This window comes from Podarcis filfolensis (genome assembly GCF_964270895.1).
Source record: "Podarcis filfolensis genome assembly, chromosome: 17".
Lineage (NCBI taxonomy): Eukaryota > Metazoa > Chordata > Lepidosauria > Squamata > Lacertidae > Podarcis > Podarcis filfolensis.
In genome coordinates, this window is record NC_139621.1 from 5234837 (window position 1) to 5254060 (window position 19224).

Sequence of the window (19224 nt, forward strand, 5' to 3'; positions counted from 1 at the left end):
CTTGCACTTTGACGTGCTTTCGAACTGCTAGGTTGGCAGGAGCAGGGACCAAGCAACGGGAACTCACCCCGTCACGGGGATTCGAACCGCCGACCTTCTGATCAGCAAGCCCTAGGCTCTGTGGTTTAACGCACAGCACCACCCACGTCCCTCTACTCAGAAGTAGGTCCTACCAAATTTGGTGGGGCTTACTCCACCAAATTTCACTTAACTTGAAGTGAAATTTGGATTGCCCCCTAAGGCACATGTTCTCTCTCCCTGGATGGAGGTCATTCCTTTGGTCCTCTTTGAAGTAACAGAACCATCTTGCTCTCTCTTCCAGTTCCATTAAGATTTTACAGATCTTAAAAAACAAAGTGCTGCTTTAAACAAACAAATGAGAGAAAGACACACACACACACACAGAGAGAGAGAGAGAGAGAGAGAGAGAGAGAGACGCAAAGAGCGAGAGAGATGGGGCAAAGTGCATTTTAAGAGGAACAAACCATGTCCCATCTGTAAGATTTCCTAGAAAAGAGGCATAACAGTATATTTGACATTGGTGCGCACATTAACATATCCTCTGTGAAGCAGGTCCTGTTGGTTAGATGGTTTTCATGTTCAATTAAGCATGCTTAGAATTCCCCTATTTATGATTCAGGGGGTTTTTTTGGTGAAAAGTGCCTTTCCGTCAAAGAACCACAGGGATCCGGCAATGGAGTTGGGGGTTGCTGCTGGCCTGGGAGTGGTGGTGGCAGCATCAAGATGTTTGGTGCTGCCTGTGGCATAGGAAAAGCCCAAGGTGAAAGACTTCTGGGGAAAGATCTACAATGAATTGAAAAAAAATGTTGAAATATACATTTATTAAGAAACCAGAAGCCTTTTTACTTGGAATAATAGGTTTGGAATTGCCCAAGAAAGATGTTAGACTGTTTTTGTATGCCACAACTGCTGCTAGAATTCTGTTGGCCAAAAATTGGAACTCACAAGAAGTACCAACAGTGGAGGAATGGCAGATGAAGATGAATTTTCGGAGCTAGCCGACCTGACCGGAAAAGTCTGCGACCAGAAGTAGGAGGAGCACCAGGAGGACTGGAAGAAATTTAAAGACTATTTAGCTAAATATGCTAAGATAATTTAAATAGAAATACTTGCAAGTACCAGATTGGCCTAGGATTTAAATAAGTGATGTTATAGAATAATATGTTCGAAGTAAAAATGAAAAGAAAGAACGATGTTAATTGATTAAGTAAATAACACATGAAAATAGTTTTGGAAAACTGTTAGAATGATATACATTGAAATTCAGTCTGGGGGGAGTCGAGGAAGTCACCCAACAATGTAAAGAAAAGTGGAATTATTATACTTAAGATTTATGTTTCTTTGTTGTTTGTTTATATGGAAAATCAATTTAAAAAAAGCTTAAAACTCCAAGTCTCACGGCTTTGCAGCTACCCGAGAATTGTAAACAAGGACGGAGGTGGTGTGGGGACTCTGGGATAATCATGACTAGTGGGTGGGTGTTCACAACCAGGCTGTGAGGCGAGGCAGGGTGAATGGCTGCAAGCGAGAAAGAACAACCACCTAGGAATGGCTGGCCCTGCACCCTCTTGGCGCCCCCAGGCCCCACCCGTTGCGCTGGAAGAAAGCAGCTTGTCCGTGATGCAGCAGCAGAGGCAGGCAGAGATAAAGTTATCTGCAGAGGCCAGGCAGGGCTGGTGGTGGAAGGGGCCGCGGGGCCTTGTCATATGCCTGAGTCTGCAAGGAAACCCCAGCCGGGAAGACTGTCAGCAAGGCGTTCCAGGCCGTCGGAGCCACAGTACAGTGGTACCTCGGGTTAAGTACTTAATTCGTTCCGGAGGTCCGTTCTTAACCTGAAACTGTTCTTAAGCTGAAGCACCACTTTAGCTAATGGGGCCTCCTGCTGCTGCCACACTGCCGGAGCCCGATTTCTGTTTTTATCCTGAAGCAAAGTTCTTAACCTGAAGCACTATTTCTGGGTTAGCGGAGTCTGTAACCTGAAGCATATGTAACCCGAGGTACCACTGTACTTGCCCATCCCCGCCTTTCGTTCAACTCTCCTTGCAGAAATAATAACCAAATAGCAGCAACAACCATAAGTGGAGCTTATCATTTTTAAAATGTTTCTTACTAGAAGTGAATTTTTTACAATCTGGACTCCCTCCCTCCTATTTTCTAACATAAGAGAAGCTAGTTTGCTGCGTGGCTGTGACTTTACTGCCTCAGTTAGGATTCCTGATGGTTTCAAAGGAGGAGGACAAGTTTCCAGTCCTCATGGCTGAGGAAAGAACTAGACAGTCAGTTGCCACATTCTAGCAGCGCACCAGTGCCCACATCACAGAAGCGCCAATGTGTTGGTGGAACTTTGGGTACACACACACACACACAGGCTGCCCTGCAGTTTTCTTATTACCTAGAAAACACATGCTTAGAATAAAATGCACAGTGCTTCTGTGCATATGGAGCCTCACATGTACCTCAGAGTCCCACAGAGGTCCTGACTGTAGTCAGCGCTCACTAAAGGCTTCAAGTCTAGACATGGCCTTGGAAAGAGGTTCTAGTGAGCTCAGGGCATATTGAATTCTCAGGAAGCTGTTCACTGATTCAGACCACTGGATAGTGTCAACATATCAGTATTGTCTACAATACACTGACCAGAGGCAGCTAATAATAATAATAATAATAATAATAATAATAATAATAATAATAATAATAATATTTATACCCTGCCCATCTGGCTGGGTTTCCCCAGCCACTCTGGGCGGCTTCCAACAGAACACTAAAATACAATAACCTGTTAAACATTAAAAGCTTCCCTAAACAGGGCTGCCTTCAGATGTCTTCTAAAAGTTTGTTAGTTATTTTTCTCTTTGACATCTGGTGGGAGGGCGTTCCACAGGGCGGGTGCCACTACCAAGAAGGCCCTCTGCCTGGTTCCCTGTAACTTGGCTTCTCGCAGCAAGGGAACCACCAGAAGGCCCTTGAAGCTGAACCTCAGTGTCCGGGCATAATGATGGGGTGGAGACACTCCTTCAGGTATACTGGACCGAGGCTGTTCAGGGCTTTAAAGGTCAGCACCAACACTTTGAACTGTGCTCGGAAACGTACTGGGAGCCAGTGTAGGTCTTTCAAGACCAGTGTTATATGGTCTCGGCGGCCGCTCCCAGTCACCAGTCTAGCTGCCGCATTCTGGATTAGTTGTAGTTTCCGGGTCACCTTGAAGGGTAGCCCCACATAGAGTGCATTGCAGTAGTCCAAGAGAGAGATAACTCGAGCATGCTAGGTTTCAGACCAGAGTCTTTTGCTGGAGATGTCAGGATTTGAACCTGGGACCTTTGGGATGCAAATCATACGTTCTGTCACTGAGCTACATTCTCCAACCCTGCAAGTCTTTGCAGTTTCTTTCCTACATCCTTGCCTGTCTTTGAATTGTTTCTCTATGTCTTATTTTGCAGTTAGGCACAACATTCAATTTGAGGCTATGTGGTCCTGGCATCTCAGATAAATTATTGCTACTTCCGTTGAATGAAGTTTGTTTCTGAAACATCAAATATGATTGACTTCTTAGATCACATCACCAAACCACATTCTTCTGTGCAACTTGCATAATTTGCCACCCAGTCAACGTGAAGACAGAAATTTTGAATTGCTGGGCTGAGGAAGGTTGGGTTTTCATCCCAGTGAAACTGGCAATGGATACTTCACCCTAAGGAAGAAAGGAGGGATCGGAGCCTCTGCAAGTGGAACTCAGAGAACAACAGGAAATTGTTTGAAAAAGCAGAAGGGAAGAACGATCAGCTGAAGGGGTGCTTTAAGGCAGGGAGAGGTAGTCTATTGGTGAACTATTAACCAACTTCTGCAGGACTGCCTAGTGCCTGCAGGAATCTGGGATTCTTGCAGTGGTCAACAGGATGGGAGTTGGGATGGGGAATAAACTTGGTTTGGTTCACTTTTAAAGGTGGACCTAACAAATTTGCACTTTCTGAAACTAGAAACAAATCAAAATGCAGCCATTTTTCAAAATTCGCACTTCTCTGGATTTTCCAATGCAGTTCTATAGCCAAGTAATCTGTATAAAATTGCATAAACCAGAGGCAGTGAAAATAGCATGCAAGAATTCATTATATTATTAGGGGAAATTGCTTTGCAAAAACATGCAATTTCTCAAAACTGCAAACAAAAATGTGCAGCTGGAGAAATTCACACTAAAATGGTAGCGCATTTTCATGAGAATGTTTTAAATATAAACTCACAAACTGGATGTGGAAATGCGCAGAACTGAATTTAAGATTGGGAAAATGAGAAACTAAGAGAAACTGAAATTGGCAGATTTGTCCACACGTAGGTTTTTAAGCAAGAGGGCAGTCTCTGGATTTCCCCACAAAGACTGGTTATGTTTTTGAACTATTAAGAGATCCTATATTTGAGCTTTTGCTTTAACACATTAAAAAAATCAAAACTACAGGAAAGGGGCGGAAAGTGGGCCACTGAAGCCAGGCCACCCACACGTCTCCTTTAATGGGCCCAAGATGGTCCACTCAAAGGAAAGAAGAAAGAAGGAACCCGGGCCAGGGTGGGGGAAGATGGAATGAAAAACTATATTGCCAAGAGGGTGGAGTGGCAAATCTAATGAAAATGAACAGAGAATCCAGATTTATGTTGGGAAATCGAAGAGTTTTCTCTAGCAACTCTTTTGTATCACTTTGGGAGATGATACTTCACACCTGCGTACCTACTTAAGATCATTTAATGAAACAAAGTAAAATAAATAAATAAATAAAATAAGTCCTTCCAGTAGCACCTTAGAGACCAACTAAGTTCGTTATTGGTATGAGCTTCAGGGCAGTGGGATGAAGGCTCCCCGTGCCCTGAAGAGGCTTCGCATGGCTAAGTCAGAAGCTAGAACAGCAAGAGGGAGCGCAGCACAGCAATCCCTCTTGCTGTTCTGGCTTCTGGGATAGCTGCACAGCCTGCATTCGCTTTATAAGACGCGCACACATTTCCCCTTACTTTTTAGGAGGGAGAAAGTACGTCTTATAGAGCAAAAAATACGGTGTTTTATTTTGTTTTGACTAGGGCAGACCAGCACGGCTACCTACCTGTAACTAGAATCATTTAATGACTCAGATTTCTTTCTCACGCTATAAAGCTAATGGTTGTGGCATCTGAATGGCTATTCTTACTTTGTCTACAGTGGGGACCACCTACCCATCAATTCCTCTTGGTTCAATCCCCTCTTATGGCTGCCCCCAACAAAACAATCGTTTCTGCATCGGCTTTACACACGAGATCACATTCTAAACCATGGCAGGACTGAAAAGCCTTTTGAACAGGGCAAAGCAAACACCTGAAAGAGCCACTGGGATATTTTAATGGCAAACCTACCGCCCAGCAAGCCACACCCACCAGGTACCATATTCCTTAACAAAGCAAGTTCACCATCTTTGATCTAAGAAAGAGAACAGGAATTTGGCTCACTGTTTTAACAAATCATTTAATTACAAAACATTGCTACGGAGCTGCTACAGAAGAGCTTCACCACAGAAACAAGGAGCTAAAAGCACCCCAAAGTCCTGGAAGGAAAGGTCCAAAGTGGTGGTTTTTATGGAGAAGAGGCTGGCAAGGCCAACATGTCTGGCAGCGCTTTGTGCCCAAGGTTTCCAACTCTGCTCCAGAGGAATAAGAAATTGGTCCACTCTTGCCCTGAACAGGGCTCCTGTCTCTTTCACGGCAGCATCAAGGGGGATTTCAGGCAAGAGACATTTCCCTTGTCCACACTGCCAGCTGCCCCTGCTCCAGTTCTGTCTTCTGCCACCCCGTTCCTGCCAGTTCAATGAAGCAGCTCAATCCTGCTTGAGATGAGCTAGCTCTCCTGACTCAAGAGAGGGGCAGCAGAAATCCCGCTGCCCCACGGAGAGCAAACAGATCGTCTTTTCATACGTCAACCACGTAAGGCGCCACAAGCTCCAGGTCCACCACCGACTCCTCCAGAGGCTGCTCCACATGGAAGTCACGCTGGTGCTGGGGGCCCTGGTGGGCTTTTTTGCCCCCACGCTGAGGGATGGGCAGCTCCAGGTGGTGGGCCGGCAGCGGGGGAGTGAAGAAATAGGGGTGCAACAGCGCCTGCAGAAGGAAAGGAAGTACAGAATGGCTGGGCTGGATGAAGCCAAGGGCTGTGCGATTGCCATAAAACTTAGGGAACAAGCTGTGCTATCATAATGATTAAGGTTTTAAATGATAATTATAGGTTATATGTTAATGACTAAGTTTTAATTTGTATATTTTTTAACTGTAGCTATATCTGTACAGTGGTACCTCGGGTTACATACACTTCAGGTTACATACGCTTCAGGTTACAGACTCCGCTAACCTAGAAATAGTGCTTCAGGTTAAGAACTTTGCTTCAGGATGAGAACAGAAATCGTGCTCTGGCGGCGTGGCAGCAGCAGGAGGCCCTATTAGCTAAAGTGGTGCTTCAGGTTAAGAACAGTTTCAGGTTAAGAACGGACCTCCGGAACGAATTAAGTACTTAACCCAAGCTACCACCGTATTGTCCCTGTTACAACCTAATTGCAAATTCAAATGTATCCCTATTGTGTTTTATGACTTCCTTGATATTGTATGTGGGCTGGAACTGGTCTGTGACCGAAATAATAAATTCCTTCATTCAGGGGTGCAACAGCGCCTGGAGAAGGAAGTACAGAATGCCTGGGCTGGATGAAGCCAAGGGCCAACTAGCCCAGCAAGCAAATCCTCCACCAATAATCTAAGGAGTGGTAGTCTATCCCTCACAGAGCTACAGTTCCCAGCACCCTTAATAAACTACGATTCCCAGGATCCCTTGGGGGGGGGAGCCATGTGCTTCAAGCATCTGGTGTGCCTGCAGCCCAGAAGCAGCCAGCAAAAAGAGGTCTCTGCCAGCTCACAGGCTTGAAGGTGATGGTTGGTTTCTCCACATTTGCTTTAACACAAGGTATTCAGAGGCAAACCAAGTTGTGCATGGAGGCTGAAGAAGGTCCTGTGCATGCAAACTGGGATCTCATCCATACCATACATTTAAAGCATATTTAACACACATTTAAAGACTTTCCTCAATGAATCCTGGAAACTGTCCTTTGTTAAGGGTGCTAGGAATTGCAGCTCAGTGAGGGATAAGCTACTATTTCCAGGATTCTCTAGGACAGAGGGTTTCAACCCATGTGCCATGGCCCCTTGGGTTGCCTTGAATGATGGTCTGGGGTGCCGTGGGCAACCCTGGCCTCTGTCCCTCTTTCCTTCCCTCTCTCCTCTGATGTCCTCTTTTGTCTCTGCCTCCCAAAAGCTTGCACAGCTGTTTGTTGCAGCAGCCCTGGCTGCAAGCTCCCCAGGCGAATGGTGCCTCTGGAGCTGGCCGGGGGGAGCTGGTTGCCAGGAGCTGAGGTGGCCTCAGAGTAAGCAGCCAGCAGGTGAGGAAGTCCAGCCAGCCTGTCCTTCAGCTCTTGCTGCTGGTAATGGACAGAGAAGTCCTAGGCCCCTAAGGGGCAGTGTGAGAAGGCACCTCTCTTTGGGGCAGGGGCTACCAGGGACAGTAGCAGTGGCTGCTGCCCAGAGGACTCCCAAGGAGAGGGGAAAGGAGGCTGAGGGAACGCGTGACAAAGAAGGGTGTTTATAAAAGGCTGGGAGGCAGCAGGACTGCCAGAAGTTTTGTAAGGAGGATTGTGTGAAATATTGCAGAGAAGATTATGAGGAGAATTATTAGTTCAGGACAATTAAAAGTAATAAGGAAATTAAGAAATGTAGATTAAGTGATGAAGATAGAAAAATCTTCAGATGTGGTTGATGGAAGTCCAAAACTTTGTATAAGATAAGGAAATATGTTATAAGATGGTTGGGAATGATATGTAAAAATTAATAAAAATATATTTTAAAAAATGGAAAAGGGTGAGAGGCTGCCAGCTCTGCAGGGTGGGCTCCTGAGCCCCACAGGGGTGCCACAGAAAGAATGTAGTTGGTCAAAGGAGCCACGGACTCAAAAAGGTTGAAAACCTCTGCGCACCCCGTTTTCTTCCTAATGGCTCAACAAATGAAACTGATTTGTAAAAACGTTACATGGGGGGGAAAAGAACATGAGAGACATTGCACATACTTTTGTAAATCAAGAAAAGCTTTAATAAAAATACATTTTTAAAAAAACCTCTGAGCAAGGGGAAGACTTTTAAGTGTATTGTGTAGAAATGACCCCGGAACCTAGACTGTCTCTTCCCTTCCCCTCCATTACCCCGACCCCACCCCACCCCCCACATTTCTTCGTTATCTGAACTTCAATTACTAATTGCCATTCATGCATCTAAATAAATAGCCACATTCAAACAGTGAGTTGGGTGTCCTCTCGCCCCCTCCCTCGGGGAACATGGGAAAGCCAGGCCCCATGAAAGGCCAATGGAAATAGACTGGGGTGCCCTCTGGTGGCAATTTGGAGCACAACAACTGCCCTTTCCATTGAGTGTTCCAAGCATGTGTTGATGTGAGATGCATCTCCCCTGGCCCAGAAAAGAACGCACGTATAGTGGTACCTCTGGTTGCGAACGGGATCCATTCCGGAGGCCCGTTCACAACATGAGCAGAACACAACCCACGTCTGCGTGTGCGCGGGTCGCAATTCGCCGCTTCTGCGCATGATGTCGTTTTGTACATATGCGCATGCGCAAGCGGCAAAACCCAGAAGTAACTTCCAGGTCGCCGCGGGACGCAACCTGAAAACGCTCAACCTGAAGCAAACGTAACATGAGGTATGACTATTTAAAAGAGGCGTGTATTCATAGTGAAGGCCTCTTCCAGGACACCTGGAGAGCACATTCTAGAGGGGAATGCCAGTTCCCCATGGTCCGCAAAGGGACAAAAGGAAGGAACCACGTGGCAGGGACAACCCAATGCCAGGACTACGCCAAGCACCAATTCTACAATCATCCATCTGTGAGATTCCTGCTAATCCCCCAGCTGGTGACCTGCACAGACCTCGGAGGCTCACAGAGGTTTGCAGGTCTGACTTCGCTATTTATTAAACAGCATTCAACTGAAGTATGGCGACCAGCCATTACAGTGGTACCTCGGGTTAAGAACTTAATTCATTCTGGAGGCCTGTTCTTAACCTGAAACTGTTCTTAACCTGAAGCACCACTTTAGCTAAAGGGGCCTCCTGCTGCTGCCGCGCCACCGGAGCCCGATTTCTGTTCTCATCCTGAAGCAAAGTTCTTAACCTGAGGTACTATTTCTGGGTTAGCGGAGTCTGTAACCTGAGGTACCACTGTACAGTGTGCACCCAGTACAGTGGACGCTTGGGTTGCGAATGTGATCAATGCGGGATGCACATTCACAACCTGCGTGTTGCGATTTGGCACTTCTGCACATGCGCAAAGCACAATTTAGCGCTTCTCCACATGTGCGACCACTGAAACCCTGTAAATAAGTAACCTGAAATATACTCAGAGTCGAGAGTGGATTTCATGCTCTTTATTCAGCTCATAGTAGTGAGGAGGAATGGAAGTTCCCCCAGAGTGTCTGCTTTATATACATTATTTACACAATGGGCCCCACGTGATTGGCTAATTCCGGGATTCTCCTGTAGGCCAATCAGGTTGCGGATTCACTTCCACCTGGAGCTGGATTGGGTGGCTCCTGTGGACTAATCAGGCTGCTGCATTCTGGGTCCTATTGTTCTAGGACCAATCAGACTGCTGCATTCTGGGTCCTATTGTTCTAGGACCAATCAGACTGCTGCATTTTGGATCCTATTCAACTCAGTACATAACATAACCCATTCTGGTACTTCCAGGTTTCGGCAGTCCACAACCTGAAAAAACGCAACCTGAAGCGGCTGTAACCCAAGGTATGACTGTACTCACTTCCTACAACCCAACAGAATTCCTCGCCCTGTTCCCTGCTCTGGTATCTGCAAAGGCCAGCTAGGAACCTACTTGCATCTCTTACCTGTGCTGCCTGAACACGCTGCTTGGAAGGATAGACCAGGAACTGTTTCAGCAGCTGCACGGCTTGTGGGGAGGCGTCGGGCACCACCTGCTCCAGAGGAATTGGCAGCTTCTCTTTGAAGGAAATCTTGTTGTAGTCGGGCAACTCTGTGATCTCCTGCTCCCAAACAGAAGTTGGGAAACGTGAGCTCTCAAGCTTCTTTGTTTTTAAACTGCCCCCATTCCTCCCAGAGACACTGACCCGCAACCCCTGTGGGCAATGCCATAGCTACCAAACCCACCGGCCAGATCTTCTGGTTGGGGGTCCCAAGGACTCGGAGGACACAGCACAGCTGCTCAATATCGTTTTCTCCGGGGAAAAGTGGGGAGTTGTTGAGAAGTTCAGCAAAGATGCATCCCACAGCCCTGGTCAAAGAGAGAGAGGGTGGGCAGCCGAAGCAGGGTCAAAACAGAGGTGAAATGCATGAGGCTCAGAAACCAACCACATCCTTGTTTTGGGTTCTGCACTGCATATTCAAACTGGTGTGGAACTGGATAGTTTTGTACTGCTGCAAGGGTGTGAAGAAATTTTGGATTTCTAGCTGAGAGGCTTGATAGTTAAATAGGCACCAAACTGGCTTCGTTTTATAGTGTATATGTCTTCCACACACAGAGACACCCCAAGCAAATCCTATGAAAGGTTTATGTAACCTGCCTTTTTATTTTGTAAACTCCTATGAAGCCTATTTGGGCACTAAGCAGTACATAAACAAGTATTAAATGCGTTCCTCATGCTCACAAAGCCACAGCTGACAAGATTCCTTGTGCATGATGGCTAAACCAGTTGATCTCTGTAGTATATCATTGCCCTGAGGCTCACCTTGGGCTCCAATATAACTTTTAATTTTAATAATAATAATATTTTATTTATACCCCACCCATCTGGCTGGGTTTCCCCAGCCACTCTGGGCGGCTCCCAACAAAATATTAAAAATACAAGAAAACATCAAACATTAAAAACTCCCCTAAACAGGGCTGCCTTCAGATGTCTTCTAAAAGTCAGATAGTTGTTTATTTCCTTGACATCTGATGGGAGGGTGTTCCACAAGGCGGGCACCACTACCAAGGCGGCCCTCTGTTTGGTTCCCTGTAACCTCACAGTGAGGGAACCACTAGAAGGCCCTTGGAGCTAGACCTCAGGGTCCAGGCAGAACGATGGGGGTGGAGACGCTCCTTCAGGTATACTGAGCTGAGGCTGTTTATATGTGCAGAAGCAACTCCAGGCTGACGCACTCACTAGCCAAAAGTCATACATGCCTAGGAAATCCGGGGGGGGGCGTGTTTCAGCAGCAACAGACACCCCCATTATCTCACCCCCCACATGTTGCACTATTACTGGCTGCACACAGTAAATCTGTAACAGTTGCTTAGGAACTGCAGGACTTATTAATGCACTACCATTCAGGTCCACCAAGAGAAAAGTGGCCGGTCTGTCCTGCTGCACTGAGGACGCCACCTGAGCCCTCCTCCTGTATGGAGTGGGATGAATTTCCCAGCCTTAGGAAGAGAGATCTGTAAGACAGCATGAGGATGGAAGGATTCTGCACAGCAGAGACAGGTGTTATGAGAATTATAAGGTCTAAGATATAAAATAAATGTACCAGGCAAACACATATAAACCACATGTCTGAATCAGTACAGGAAAAATCCTGAAACCATTTTGTCTCTTCCAAATTGACCTCGAATATTTCTCTGCAAGGTTGAAGGGAATGAGGAGCCTCCCTATTGTCTCTTTGCTCACAAATCCAGTCTCAAGGGCACATTTAAGATATGAATAGGGTGATCCTGTGACCTGGATTCAGGAACTGAGTAGTTATCATAACAAAGGAGTGGCCAGGATGCCCAGGTAATCCAATCAGCAAACAAGATAAAAACAACACACTCATATTTCTGTTGTAGTCCTCCCCTTCTCTGACATACGTATGATGTATTGGGGGGTGGTCTTGGGCTCCAGGGTGGGCAGTTCAAAAGTCTATATAAGGGTTCGGGATCCTCTTCCTGCCTCCTGCGTGTGGGGGGAGCACCCTGTTGCAACACGTTTAATAAAGATCAGGCTTACTAGCTGCTTTGCTTCTCAATATTCTCTGGTTTGTCTCTGTTACTTTCTCCTACCAATAGAGAACCTAAAAAAGGACTCTATATGGGCTCTTGGGTATCCCATAAGGGAAAAGGAGCAGTTTTTTTCTTATAACATGGGAAAGCTGTGGTGAGCCTTCAGGCGTCCATTATCCTCAGCAGACAGCATGGCCAATGGTCAGAGATGATGGGAGATGTAGTCCAACGACATCTGGAGGGCCACAGGTTCCCCATCCCTGCTTTGTAGCAAAAGACAGGGCAAATATACTCACCAGAGATCCACACCTTCGTCATATTTCCGAGCACCGTACAGGAGTTCGGGAGCCCGGTACCACCTAATGCAGAAAGGTTAGGCGAGTCACATCTTTGAGCGTACCAAAACGCATTCACCTCTAGTGCTTCCCAGCTCCAGCTACCAAGCTCAACACTTCTCACTAATCTCGAGAAACAGTTCCTGGCAGCCATCAGACTCCACAGCATTCTCAATGCTAAGCCAGACTGCAAGCGCCATGGAAGGAGAGCTGTTTCTTGTTGTGGTCATTCCAGCGGGAGCAAGGGGTTGGCTCTCCCTTCCCTGGCTTTATGCTCAGCCCACACCCCTGCCGATCCTGACTCACCTGGTGGCCACTTGGTGGCTATACAGTCTCTCTCCATCGCTGGTGAACACTCTGGCCAGGCCAAAATCAGCAATTTTCAGCTGACCTGTGGAGCTGATGAGCAAATTGGCCGGTTTCAGATCCTGAAAAGGACAAGGAGGAGTTCAGAAATATCTGCAGTTTTTAATGGGGGAGCTGAGGGGCGAAGAAGAGTACGGCGCAAACAGGTGAGAAAAGGTGAGATGGGATATCGGGGAGAAGAAAGCAATCTGGTAGCCAGAGCAGGCCTCACCCGATGCATGATGGAGTTGGCGTGGCAGAAGTCCACCCCCTTGAGCAGCATCAGCATGTAGCCTTTGACCTGGGCCTCGGTGAGGGGCTGCTCCGAGTTGCGGATGACCTCCGACAAGTCCGACAGCATGTATTCGAAGACGAGCACAAAGCCTGTGCCGTGGGGGAAGAAATCCTTCAGCTTCACCACCTGGGGAGAGAGGGAGAAGGAGTTGCCTTCCGACTCTTCAATGTGTAGTGGCCAAAAAGCCAAGAGACTAGAATGGGAAATCAAGTTAATGGGACTATGCCGAAATGGCAAAATTAACTGGGAAGCTCAGGAATCAAGAAGAAATTTAAAAAAGAATGGGAAATGTTTATAATGCATATAAAAAATCATTGTAAACAGGTCAAAAAATTAGCAGGATTTTAAATACACTTGTAATGTAGCAGAATGTATACATAAACTAGGAAGATGAAAAATTGGAGAAGTATTGCTATGCAGTTGAAAATAGAATCAAAAGGACGCATGGAAGGGATGGGGGGAAGTCAGGAGATTCAGAGTAATCTCGATATTTGGATTTTGTACTGTTTTTTGATGTGTGTTTATTTTATTCTCCTATTTTAAAAAGATCATTTAAAAAACAGAAAGAAAGAAAGACTGAGAGATAAATCAGGAAGCCCTCACAGGAACACAGGAGCGGAACTCCAGGTTTGGGGCAGCAAACTTTCCCAGCCCTTTCTGGACACAGCTGTCAACTTTTCCCTTTTCTTGTGAGGAATCCTATTCAGAATAAGAGAATTTCCCTTAAAAAAAGGAAAACGTTGACAGCTATGTTTCTGGAGATGCCGATGGGGGTCAAATCTGGGATCTTCTGCATGCACAGCAGATCCTCTACAACTGTGTCGCAGCTCTTGCCCCTCAAATCCCACCTCAGCTATAAGCCAATGAAATGGCTTTAGGCACATCTTTGCCTCAGCATCAGCCCTACCCCCCATCTCCAATATTTATTTATTGATTGCGTTTCTTTTTCCGGGCCTAGACAAAATCTCATACAGTGGTACCTCGGGTTAAGTACGTAATTCGTTCTGGAGGTCCGTTCTTAACCTGAAACTGTTCTTAACCTGAAGCACCACTTTACTTAGAAATATGGTCAAATTTGAAGCTTTCCTTGTTGGGTCGAATTGCAGCTATAAAGATGAATGTATTGCCAAAAATGTTATTTCTGTTTCAGTCATTGCAAATTTTGGACAAGATGGACTGTTTCAAGAAGTGGCAGAAAGATATTTCTAGATTTGTCTGGCAGGGCAAGAAGCCCAGAATAAAATTTAAAATACTAACTGACGCAAAGGAAAGAGGTGGATTTGCCCTGCCGGACCTTAAACTTTACTATGAATCAGCAGCATTCTGCTGGTTGAAAGATTGGCTGCTTCTTGAGAACACAGACATTTTGGACTTAGAAGGTTTTAATAATGTTTTTGGATGGCATGCCTATTTGTGGTACGACAAGGTTAAAGCACATAAAGCATTTAAAAACCATATTGTCAGGAAAGCATTGTTCAATGTCTGGATAAGATATAAAGACTTATTGGAAAATAAAACCCCAAGGTGGTTGTCACCAATGGAAGCGAAGGCTCAGAAAAAGCTCAATATGGAGGCCAAATGGCCGAAATATTGGGAAATTTTGGAACAAGAAGGAGATAAACTGAAATTGCAGAGTTTTGAGAAATTAAAAGATAAAGTGCGAGACTGGCTTCATTATTATCAAATAAGAGAGGCCTATAATTTGGACAAAAAAATTGGCTTCCAGGTGGAAAAATCAAAATTGGAAACAGAATTGTTAGATCCCAAAACTAAGATACTTTCAAGAATGTATAACTTGCTGTTGAAATGGAATACGCAGGATGAAACGTTTAAATCTGCTATGATTAAATGGGCACAAGATATTGGTCATAACATTATGTTTGCGGACTGGGAACAGTTGTGGACCACCGGTATGAAATTTACGGCATGTAATGCCTTAAGAGAGAATATTATGAAAATGATATACAGGTGGTACATGACACCAGTCAAGCTTGCAAAAATATATCATTTGCCCGATAATAAATGTTGGAAATGTAAAGAAAACGAAGGTACATTCTTTCACCTTTGGTGGACGTGCCCAAAGATTAAGGCTTTCTGGGAGATGATCTATAATGAAATGAAAAAGGTATTTAAATATACCTTCCTGAAGAAGGTATATTTTATGTATGCAACAACAGCAGCAAGAATACTTATTGCAAAGTATTGGAAGACACAAGATTTACCCACCCTGGAAGAGTGACAGATGAAGGTAATGGACTATATGGAATTGGCGGAAATGACTGGCAGAATCCGAGACCTGGGAGAAGAGTTGGTGGAAAAAGACTGGAAGAAATTTAAAGACTATCTTCAGAAACACTGTAAAATTAATGAATGTTAAAAATGATGTTGGATTGAAAATAAGTGGCATTAGCAACAAAGTTAACAAGAGTATGCAAAATTGAACTGAAAATGGATGAAAATATAGAGTTATAATATGCTAAGATATAGAGTTAAGATAAACGAAAGAGGGTAAGGATTTGCTGATTTGATTATTTAAATGGGGATACAAAAAGGGGAGGTGTGAGGAGGCCAAGGAAATAAGATAATGAGTTAGGGTTACAAAAATGGATTTGTTTTTATTCTTCCTTTTCTTATTTTATGTATTTTTCTATGTTTCTTTTATTGTATTTCTTTCTTTTTATATGATCTTTTAAATTTATGTTTTTGTAAAACTCCAATAAATATCTTTAAAAAAAAATAAATAAATAACCTGAAGCACCACTTTAACTAATGGGCCTCCCGCTGCCGCCACACCGCCAGAGCACAATTTCTGTTCTCATCCTGAAGCAAAGTTCTTAACCTGAAGCACTATTTCCGGGTTAGCGGAGTCTGTAACCTGAAGCGTATGTAACCTGAAGCGTATGTAACCCGAGGTAGCACTGTACACTGCGACAAATATTTTAAAATGCAAACGTGCAATTTTTTTAAAAAACAGCAACTGGCAAACGAAAGCAGATTTGTCCAGTTGACACAATTTCATTTGCATCCTACTGCAGTAGCATGGAATTCCAGATCCAAGGTTTAAGAAACTAGCAGCTTTGGCCAACTAACATAACTTATTTCTAAGGCTATCGTAACCCAAACCACCTCCCTTCTTCTCAGCCTAAGGTAAACTGAGGTAGGTAAAGGTAAAGGGACCCCTGACCATTAGGTCCAGTCGTGGCCAACTCTGGGGTTGCGGCGCTCATCTCGCTTTATTGGCCGAGGGAGCCAGCGTACAGCTTCCTGGTCATGTGGCCAGCAGGACTAAGCCGCTTCAGGCGAATCAGAGCAGCGCACGGAAACGCTGTTTACCTTTCCGTCGGAGTGGTACCTATTTATGTACTTGCACTTTGACGTGCTTTCGAACTGCTAGGTTGGCAGGAAAACTGAGGTAAACACACACAAAAGAAATTCAAACCGGCTACTCACGTGTTGATTTTCCTCAATCTCCTGGAGGGCTTTGATCTCCCGAAGTGCTTGATTGGGGATCCCATCCTCTAACTTGCGGAGAGCCACCTTCTTCAGGGCAACAGTCTCACCTGTCTGCAGTGAAAGAAACCCAAAAGCTCTCTACACCCCTGCTTGACTCATTCTTCTCCCAGAGCTTGAGAAAAATACCAAGAGTCAATCCCTGGTGAAAGGTGAGACCCCACTTACTTCTATGTTCTTGGCTTTGAAAACGATCCCATGGGCTCCTTCTCCAATGCGGCCTAGGATGCTATATTGGTCCATGGTGGCCTCTATTTGTAGAAGAGGGATTTCAATCACAATTCAACTTCCTTCCGCAGGGCCTGTAAGACAGAGCTATTCCGTCTGGCTTTCAATTTGAACTTAGCCTGATCTTTTATTCCCCTTCCTTCCCTCCCCTTTTTATGAAGATTACCTGCTCTGGGGTCCCACAGCTAATTCTCCCCTGGTCTCCTTGTTGGCCCAAATAGGACTAATTCAGCCAGCTGGCCCTGGTGATCCTCTGTTTATTGGATGGATTTTCCCCCTAAATTGATTTTTGAATTCTCATTTTATTGTTATTCACGTTTTATACTGTATTTTATGCTGTTTTTTGTTGCATCAATTAAGTGTTTTAAATTTGTTGTTAGCTGCCCTGAGCCCGGTTTTCTGAACTGGGAAGGGCGGGGTATAAATAAATTATTATTATTAATTATTATTATTAATGCATACTTGGTGGTATGTCTCAGCCTCAGATCGCTATAGCTGTGTCTATACATACATTTAATCCTATACTATACATTTAATCCAACAGCAGATCATTGCAGGGCTACAGATTTCTATAGGTATGCCTACACAATAAATTTAATCTGGTTCCAGATTGTCACACTAGTGCAGATATCTATAAATATGTCAAATTTAATTTACTTCCACAGGTCTCCAGCAAAAGTACTGAAGGTATGCAAAAAAGAAATTGGAAACACTTCACAAAATTACAAGTCTATTTGCGGGAAGTCAAAACTGTTAAGGGCAGACTTTCCAGGAAAAAAAACCCTGTAGTTTCTCTTTGCAGAGCTACACCCAACACCCTTAAGAGGTCCATAAATTACCATATAGCATATATTCAACACAAAAAACAGTGACAATTTGTTGTTGACAAAGGACAGCTGGACCTCTAAAGGGCCCCATTACCTCCAGTAGCTTAGGGCCTCGTCAAACCTAAATCCGGCCCTGACCCTGGCCATGGTTTTACAGACTTCTACCACACCCCTCCTGCTGCATTCACCCCTTCTTCTTCTTTCCTTTCCTTTTCTTTCTTTCTTTTTTTTAATTTTTCAAAATTATTTTATTGAGGTTCATTAAAGATACATGTCAAGAAGTACAATTAACACAAAGGGAAAAAAATAAACTGAATAAAATGCAAACTATTAACTATTCAGGTGCCCAGCCCAGGGTGTAGCTATGCAACAGCAAGGAAAAAATAGGTAAATTGCACTGGAGAAATACCTTCAATTAGCAAAGTATTGTGTGTATGATCAATAAAGCATTGATCTTTCTCAATCGACACCCACATCCCCCCCCTCTTCTTTCAACAGAAAAGCCCCCCTCCGCTTCAGCCCCACAACATCTCCAGAACTAACCCCACAAGTTACAGACAGGTAGCCGTGTTGGTCTGCCATAGTCAAAACAAAAAAAAAAATTTTCCTTCCAGTAGCACCTTAAAGACCAACTAAGTTAGTTCTTGGTATGAGCTTTCGTGTGCATGCACACTTCTTCAGATACACTGAAACAGAAGTCGCCAACAGGCTCATCACAGCTATCTGCCAATCACCCATTCCCACCACCCTTCTGAGTAATACCCCTCCCCACCTTCTCACTATATAGAAGGATCTGGCAACTTCTGTTTCAGTGTATCTGAAGAAGTGTGCATGCACACGAAAGCTCATACCAAGAACTAACTTAGTTGGTCTTTAAGGTGCTGCTGGAAGGAAAAAAAAAATTTTGTTTTAACCCCACAAGGCAAGCCCTTATCCTGCATGGGATGGGATCCAACATTGGCAGAGATATTTCCTGTCCTGCTTGCAGGAACACACCTGGAGGGAGGGGGTCGCTCTCATCCTGCACTGGAGGATTCGCACTCAGCACTGGGCTGAGTCAGGGGGACCCCCAGGCACAGCCCCCAACCAGCCACCCCATCCCCCATCCCCACCCAGCTTGGCTCCCTGCTAAACTCAGGAACCTGCGCCTGGGGGAGCTCAGCTGGGATACCCACAGCTACAGGTACAGCTACAGCATCCCTGCCAAGGACCCACTGCAAGCATCATCACCTCCTCCTTTCCCATCATGCACCTCTCCCTTCCCCTTCACCCTCTGGGGCTCAGTCCTGGTGGTTCCCAAACGACAGCTCAGGTTCTCCGTTGCAGCCGGCAACCTCCTCCCTCTGCGGGGCGAAGGTAGTGGAAATATATCGTCTCACATCCCCCCCCCACCTTTTATAGAGGTGGGGGCGGAATAGAAAGCTGGACGGGCATCGTCCCACCACCCACCTATTTAAAGATCTGCATTGCATTCTCCCGCCACTCTCGCCTCTCGCACAGGGGTGGCTAATCGGGAACCGGAAGTGATGGCTGCACGAGGAACTATTCCACCTCTTTGGTCTGGATTCGGGAGGTGGCCGCGTTGCCTAGCAACCCATCCCCGAGGCTTCCCCGACGCTTTGCTTTTA

General features: G+C 45.2%; 1 protein-coding gene across 5 annotated transcripts; it reads right to left on the reverse strand.

Annotated features, from left to right (window-relative positions):
• Positions 1-230: 230 nt before the first annotated feature.
• CDK20 (cyclin dependent kinase 20) lies at positions 231-18893 on the reverse strand. 5 transcript variants are annotated; one of them, XM_083593863.1, is made up of 9 exons: positions 18827-18893; positions 16710-16792; positions 16482-16595; positions 12969-13157; positions 12698-12819; positions 12353-12415; positions 10247-10370; positions 9967-10122; positions 5475-6123 (listed from the first exon to the last, which is right to left on the reverse strand). In XM_083593863.1, exons 2-9 carry the CDS (start codon positions 16782-16784, stop codon positions 5935-5937), a joined length of 1032 nt encoding a protein of 343 aa, XP_083449989.1. In that variant the 5' UTR covers positions 16785-16792; positions 18827-18893; the 3' UTR covers positions 5475-5934. The 5 variants fall into 5 exon arrangements, with proteins under 5 accessions (XP_083449990.1, XP_083449989.1, XP_083449988.1 ...); XM_083593862.1 differs by having other exon boundaries at positions 18772-18850; XM_083593861.1 differs by having other exon boundaries at positions 18745-18837.
• Positions 18894-19224: the final 331 nt, after the last annotated feature.